At 36.2% G+C, this 8,464-nt stretch overlaps 1 protein-coding gene across 1 annotated transcript in view; it reads left to right on the forward strand.

Moving 5' to 3' along the window:
• The window catches only part of LOC106883903 (synaptotagmin-14), a 153,262-nt gene that overhangs the window by 137,555 nt on the left and 7,243 nt on the right, over nt 1-8,464 (forward strand). Inside the window, exons 4-5 of the mRNA XM_052974129.1 lie at nt 2,401-2,680; nt 2,984-3,141. Of these exons, the coding sequence (XP_052830089.1) occupies nt 2,401-2,680; nt 2,984-3,141 (438 nt within the window). The remainder of the gene's footprint in view (nt 1-2,400; nt 2,681-2,983; nt 3,142-8,464) is intronic.

Here is an 8,464-nt window from a genome sequence, read left to right on the forward strand (position 1 = left end):
GGAGAGAGAGAGGGAGAGAGAGAGTATGTGTGTGTGTGTGTGTATGTAACTAGTTTAATTAACAAATGGAGAGAGATGGGTGCCAGATAGCCATTATGTTGCACATTGCAGAAGTGAGAATTTGTTTGGGATATTTATGATATATAGGTAGATCTAACTGTGATAGCGTCAAGGTAGAAGCAATTTAGTTGGTATAACTGAGGTAACGGATGGTTGATGCATAAATTGGTTTAGTGGTAGGTCTATGGACGGGGGGTTATATGGGGAAGAGGTTAAAGAGACTTGAAATTCCAGTAGACCAGCTGCTAATCCTATATTCTCATTAACTTTGGTTTTAATCCTTAACAATCATCATAAAAAAATGTGATGTTATTTATATGTTATGTTAACATATAATAAATTACTGTGTGTGATGCTATAATGCATAATTGACATATTTACAGGAAGATTGACTTAAGCATTTTTACCAGTAACACAAGGTGGCGGTGTTGGCGATGGTGTATGTATGAGATGTTGATCTTTTTCACGGAATGTCAACATCTTATCAAGTCAACCAACTGCAAAATGTTTTTACTTTTTTTTATTTATTACTATTTTTTTTTTGTTTTGATTTTCAGGATTCTGTACTGTTTTATAGCTTAATCCATATTTCTCATTCCCAAACTGTGTTTTCTCTCTTCCTCCTCTATGTCTCTTCTCCCACTGCTACAAAAGTTTTTGCTCTTCTGAGCTTTGTTGGCTTTGTACTGCTGCCATCTTGATGGATCATGTGACTTATTTCTCTTTCTTTCTTTCTTCCTTCCTGCCTTCCTTCCATCTTTCCTTCTCTCCCTCATTCCTACCATATCATTAGCATGGGTTGGACAATTTACTACACTCATAGCCAGTCCTTATTTGGAGGTACTACCCTGCCTTGCCCTGCTCTCATAGACAGACCAGAGGACTACGTCTTGCTCATTCATTCTATTTTAGCATGATTTGTACAGTTGGATGCCCTTCCTAAAACCAACCTCTTTACATAGAACTCTGGGTGCATTTTATCATAACACCTGCACTAAAGTGGTTGTCATGTCCTCAACAAGATTAAAGAGTTGTGCCAGTGCCACCTGACTGGCTCCCATGCTAGTGGCACATAGAAAAGCACCATTCAAGCATGGTCAATGCCAGTACTGCCTGACTGGCCCTCGTGCCATTGGCATGTAAAAAGCACCCACTGCACCCTCGGAGTGGTTGGCATTAGGAAGGGCATCCAGTGGTAGAAACCTTGCCAGATCAGATTGGAGCCTGGTACAGCCTTCTGGCTTGCCAGTCCTCAGTCAAACCGTCCAACCCATGCCAGTATGGAAAGTGGACGTTAATCGATGATGATCCAACATTTCCTGAGTTCATGTACTTACACTAGAGACATAGCCATGGCCAAAGGTTTGTGTTGATTCTGCTCATTCACTGAACACTACACAGTGTGAATTGGAAGCAGTTCAAGGTATATAAACAAAATTGAACACGCATACACAAGGTATGTGTGTTGTTAATTTGTGGGTCAGCTACAGTTTTTAGGTGTAAGGGAATATTTTCTCTGGGCGCCTGGTGTAAAATAACACCCGAATGTACGTCATAGTCAAGTGAGACAACTCACATAGGTTTTTTTTCAGAGTGACAGACATTGATATTTCATCATTGTTGTGACTTATCAATGTCACATACCAGACAAGGCCCACTGCAAGCCATATCACTGACTATGACTATCTCCTAAGCTTTAGCTACTTCATATTTCACCATTAAAAATGATTTATTTTCACATCTTTCAAACTTTGTTAATTCTTATGACATAAATAACTTATATATATATATATAAACGTGATGACGTGCACAAGAAATATATTAATTAGATGCTCGTTGAAGGGAAAGAGTTGTTGTTAATGTCTCTAGCATAGCTCTTCGAATGGTTTTCTTTCAGTTTCCATCTACCAAATCCACTCATAAGGCTTTGGTTGGCCTGAGACTATAGTGGAAAACACTTGCTTAAGGTGCCATGCAGTGGAACTGAACCCAGAACCATGTGGTTGGGAAGCAAGCTACTTACCACACAGCCATGTCTGTGCCTGTATATATATACGTGTGTGTGTGTATACATGTGTGTGTGTGTATACATGTGTGTGTATAAATATATATATATATATATAGTTGAAATTTACAGAAAAACAAAAGACGAAGACAGGTGTATGAACAACAAGCAGGGTATTAGGTTGACACTTGGGAAAGTGAGAAAGTCTTTTATGTTTTGAGCCTACGCTCTTCATCAGAAAGGAATAAGAGAAAATAAAACTTCTATGTACTTAGTATGTATGTATACATATGTATACATAAGTAATATGTATATATGTTTCTTTATACTTTCAGGAGCATCTGTTTGATATAAGTGATTTGCACCAAGAACCACCATTAATTTCTAAATGCGGAAGTCTTGAAGTTACATTTCTCTACAGTCCCGAAGAGAATACAATGAAAATAACAATCTTGCAAGCTCAAGAAATCCCAAGTAAAGACAGGGGTGGTGCTAATAGTGCCCAAGTCCGAATACTCCTGTTACCAACAAAAAAACAAAGATTCAAAACCAAAATTAAACCAGGAGATAATCCAGAATTTGGTGAAACATTCACATTTCAAAAAATACAGAAAGGTAAAAGAATTTATTTATTGGCAATAATTTCACATTTCTCAAAGTTACCTAATTGTTATGACATAAATATATTAATATTAAATTATTTCTTTAAGGCAACAAAATGGTAGAATTGTTAACATGCCAGGAAAATGCTTAGCATTTCATCCTTTCGGGGTTGATTAAATAGATACCAGTCGAATACTGAGGGTGGGGGTCAATGTTATCTACTTACTCTCTCCCCTGAACTTGTTGGCCTTGTGCTACAGTTTGAAACTAATATTAAGTCATTTCTTATTTCTCTTTTTTTCTTTCCTACATTAGAGGACCTGATGAACATGGGAGTACGTTTTAGGCTCTATGGTTGTGAAAGAATGCGGAGGGAGAGGATGCTAGGAGAAGCTGTCATTGGTTTTGCTTCTATTAACCCAGATATGGAATCAACTCACTGGATATTACTGGAGCCACGCAGTAACCTGAGTGTAAGTTGGATCAATTATTTATTTAAACATCAACAAAATCTTATGAATTGCTTTTAAAAATATCATTTCATTAATGCAATAAAATCAATTTACTCATTGTCATACCCCTTCAAAAAGTCTAGGCTTTATCTGTTGATGATTTATTCCAATCCTTCAAACTAAAGAAAGTCTTGTCAATCCACAGTGTTGCTACTAACTGCTGATACGAAATGTATTTTGTACTGAGTTACTATTCTGAAAATAAAGAGCAAACTAGGTCTATTATTCTCCTCCCAAACAATACATGCTCTCCACCTCAAGGAATTGAGTCAGTTCTCTATGTTTTTGTTGTGCTATGCAACATTTAAGGCTCTTGTTATAGTGCCTACAGTATTTTTGTTCTTCACTAAGAAGCTTCCTTGCAAGATAATGACTCTCTTGTTGTCTTCAGACAAATACAGATAAAAGAACATTGTTGTTGTGAAGGTCTTTCTGCTTTTGTTGGTGTTTGTTCAGATGAAGGAGAAGTATTCTATAAAAGGAAGCATGTTATAAGCTTGTGGAAGATATATGGACTCACTCCAGTGTTCTAATAGAGAATAGAATAGATTTTTATTGGAGACATGTACAGTTTATTTTACAAGACTAAATGAATAATTTAGTACATGAAATATTTATTTGCAAGAGATGTTTACACATATAAAACATACTGAGTCTTAGTGCAGAATAATAAGGGGACTTGCTTCTGACTTCTTGGCTATCTCTGGACATTCTTTTTCTCCAACCTTTCTTTTTCCTTGCTGGTGGTACCATAAATATTACAATTGAACAAATTATAAAGGATAGTTATTGGTGTGAACCTAATGAAAGTAGGGATAATAAATTATATAAAATCTCATATAGAATAGAAGTTAATTAATCCAACATAGCAATCTTTGTATCAGTGAATACATTTTTGCCTGAGCATAGTACTGGCTTTCAGGAAGGGTGACTGTAGGTGGTAATGACACATAAATGTATAGATAAATACAAACATATATACTTGAATTTCACATCATATCCCTGTGGCAGATTCTACTGACCACTAAGTGTTGAAGTGCATTTATGGATCAAGTCTGCATACATGAGGCAGGTAAGATCATTAGAGTTCTAAAGGAAATTGGAGACTCTTAGAAAGTATTTTCGGACTGATTACTAGGGACACATGCTCATCAGAAGAAAAGATATGTTGTGCATGGCTATGTTGCAAGAAAGCTTGCATGACTTCTTGAGCAAGTATCTTCTACAATAGCCCCAGGCAACTGATGCCTGCTGAGTGAATATGTGCAAATACATAAGTCAAAGCATACAAAATGACAAATGTAAAAGCATTCTTCCTTTGCATGCATGTGTATGTATATATACACATTTACAAACATACATGATTGTATGCACACACACACAAACATATATATATATATATATATATTCTTTTATTCTTTTACTTGTTTCAGCCATTTGACTGTGGCCATGCTGGGGCACTGCCTTGAATTTTAGTCAAATGAATTGACTCTAGTACTTATTTTTTTGTTAAGCCTGGTACTTATTATATCAGTCGCTTTTGCCAAATTGCTAAGTTATGGGGATGCAAATACACCAACACCGATTGTCAAGAGATGGTGGTGGGGGACAAAAACACACACACACACACACACACACATACAGATACATATATATCCAACTGAAATTGCAATGATAATCTGGAACTCGACTGATGAAAAGAAAACTCCGAATGGCCCGTCCTTGTTTTCTTTGTATTGTCTGTCTGGATGTTTTGTTGTCTCTTTTTTGTATCACCTAACTACCTGGATGTTTTGTGTTCTTGTCCCATTTTGTATTCTTTATATATGTGTGTGTGTGTGTATATATATATATATATATATATATATATATATATATATATATATATACACAACAGGTTTCTTTCAGTTTTGGTCTACCAAATCCATCTTTGCATTCTGAGTTCAAATTCTGCTAAGGTCGTCTTCACCGGTCGACTCTGCCAAGGTCAATTTCCAGGGTTGATAAATTAAGTACTGGGGTCGATGTAATCAACTATTACCCACCCACCAAATTTCAGGTCTTGTGCCTTTAGTAGAAAGGATTAATATTCTATTGTTAGCACACCGAGCAAAATGCTTAGTGGCATATTTCGTCCGTCCTTATGTTCCTAGTTCAAATTTCATCAAGGTCAACTTTGCCTTTCATCCCTTTTAGGTCGATAAAATAAGTACCAGTTGAGTACTGGGGTTAATGTAATTCACTGTCCCCCTCCCTCAAAACTGGTGGCCTTGTGCCTGAATTAGATATTATTATTATTATTATTATTATTATTATTATTATCATTATTTCTACTACTACTACTACTATTTTATTATTATCATTAATAATAATAATAATAATAATAATAATAATAATAATAATAATAATAATCATCACCACTGTGGTAAGCTGGTACAACTGTTAGAACGCCAGGCAGAATGCTTCGCAGTATTTATTCCAGCTGTATACATCCTGAGATCAGATCTCACTAAAACTAGCTTTACTTTTCATCTCTCCAAGGATGATAAAATATAATACTAATGAAGTACTGGGGTTGATACTATTGATCAATCTCCTCCTCTCAGCATTTCAGGCCTTGTGCCTGAATTAGATATCATTATTATAGTCCAGCAGATTGACAAAGTCAATGGGACATGAGACTAAATGCATTGTGCTTCTTGACATTCTGAGTTCATTTCCTGCCAAGTTCAATATTGTTTTTCCCCCGCTTCTGGAATCTGTAAAATAAAGTACAGGGGAAATTGTTGTCCTCATGCCTAAATCAGAAACCATTGGTATTTTTATTTTTATTTTTATTATTAAGATAGTAAGCTGGAAAAACATTGTTAGCGTGTAGGAAAAAATGCTTTGCGTATTTCTTCCTGTTTTTTTTTTATATATATTCCGAGTTCAAATCCTGCCAAGGTCAACTTTGCCTTTCATCCTTTCAGGGTTGATAAAATAAATTACTAGTTGAATACTGAGATCAATGTAATTGACTTACCCCATGTCTTAAAATTGCTGGCATAAATTCAAAACAATTCTTATTATTATTTTAATCATATGTTGTACTTGTTTCGGTGGTGCATATACTAAAATTGGAACGATATAGGAAAATATTATTATAATCATATGTACTAAAACTCTTTCAGTAACTTTCATAATCTGGTACATCAGTTTCGTGCATCTATAGTTTCCTCTTTCTAGTGCATCTTCTTTGCCTTTGTAGCAGTCGATAACGATACTGCTATGGTAGTCATTGGGTATGAGACCTTCATGTAGCACCTGATTGATTAAGCATGTGACTAGCGCATGACTTGCATTACGCGAAATTTTCAGCCTCACAGCAACTATACCTAACAGTCCAGCTGCTTTTCCTGCTTTCGTGTTTACAGTTGTTTTATCTCCCATACTACTATCTACTTAGATGGCTGGTTCCGCTGTTGGGTCCACTGGAAGGAGAGCCTCTTTCTCCCATGCATTTTTCTCATTGAACAATCTCTCATAATGTCGCCTTTTTTACCTTTTTCTTTTTTTCATCATCAATAAGAACAAGTGTGCTGTGATTATTCTGAATACATTTCATCTCAGCGCTGTCTCTTATTTTCTCTAGTACCCTTCCTTGCAGTCCAGAATACTTATTGCCTTTGATCTTTATATCAGAGAATGCATATAAACTTCTTATTTTATGCTCCTCCACCACATAAATATACTTATTGCCTAGTTTTTCTTCTACCTACAACTGTATAGTGATACTCTCTGCTATCTCCCTTCCTCCGATCTTTTTCCAAGCCTCTCTTAGCTTTTACGATTCTGTCTATCATTCTATTCCTATAACACACACACACACACACACACACACACACACACACACACACACACACACACACACAAATATACATATACATATGTCTATATATATCTGGAATTGGCAGAAGTTACAGCAACTCAAGCTCAGAGTTTCGCACATTAGCAGTTACCAAACACTCATTCCATGAGTCACTTCGGTAGCTTTTGTCAATTAATGATAAAACCTATATCTACTCATGTATCGAGTTCTGTTTCCTTGTTTGTATCACCAAACACACATGTACACACATACACACATATACGCATACACACACATACATTAAGCATAGTTGTGTGGTTAAGAAGTTTGCTTTGTAACTATGTATCCCCAGGTTCAATTCTGCTGTGCAGCACTTTGAGTTAAGTGTCTTCTACAATCACCTCATAATGACAAATTTGCAAATACCTTAGGAATTAACTTTGGTAGACAAAGTGCGCAGAATTCAACACACACACACACACACACACACACACACACGCACACACAAGCACACACACACACACACATATTTATACATGGCTGTGTGGTAAGAAGTTTGCTTTCCTACTACATGGTTCCGGGTTCAATCCCACAGCATGGCACCTTGAGCAAGTGTCTTCCACTATAGCCTCAGGCAACCAAAGCTTTGTAAGTGGATTTGATAGATGGAAACTGAAAGAAGCCCAACATATATATGTGTGTGTATATGTAGGTACGTATATATTTATGTGTTTGTGTCTGTCCCCCCCACCATTGCTTGACAATTAATGTTGGTGTGTTAACACCCCTGTAACTTAGCGGTTTGGCAAAAGAGACCAATAGAATAAGTACTAGGCTTACAAAGAATAAGTCCTGGGGTTGATTTCTCTGACTAAAACCCTTCAAGGCGGTGCTCCAGCATGGCCACAGTCAAATGACTGAAACAAGTAAAAGAAAGAATAAATGAATATACATGTGGTGTGTGTATGGATGTGTGTTTAGTTGTTTGCATCATCTATGTCATATTCTTTTTATGTTCTGTAACCTGGTAGTTCAACAAACAGATACTGATTAAATGAGTACCAAAATTAAATAAATACAAAAGTTGATATAAATGACTATTTTCTTCAAAACAAAGCCCTTATGGCTGCAGTTCAATAGCTAAAGCCAAGAATGCAGTAAAAGAATAAATATCTGTATTTATATACTCTTTTACTCTTTTATTTGTTTCAGTCATTTGACTGTGGCCATGCTGGAGCACCACCTTTAGTCGAGCAAATCGACCCCAGGACTTATTCTTTGTAAGCCTAGTACTTATTCTATCGGTCTCTTTGCCGAACTGCTAAGTTACGGGGACGTAAACACACCTGCGTCGGTTGTCAAGCGATGTTAGGGGGACAAACACAGACACGCAAACATATACACATACATACATATATATATATACATATATAT

This window comes from Octopus bimaculoides, chromosome 17 (genome assembly GCF_001194135.2).
Source record: "Octopus bimaculoides isolate UCB-OBI-ISO-001 chromosome 17, ASM119413v2, whole genome shotgun sequence".
Classification (NCBI taxonomy): domain Eukaryota; kingdom Metazoa; phylum Mollusca; class Cephalopoda; order Octopoda; family Octopodidae; genus Octopus; species Octopus bimaculoides.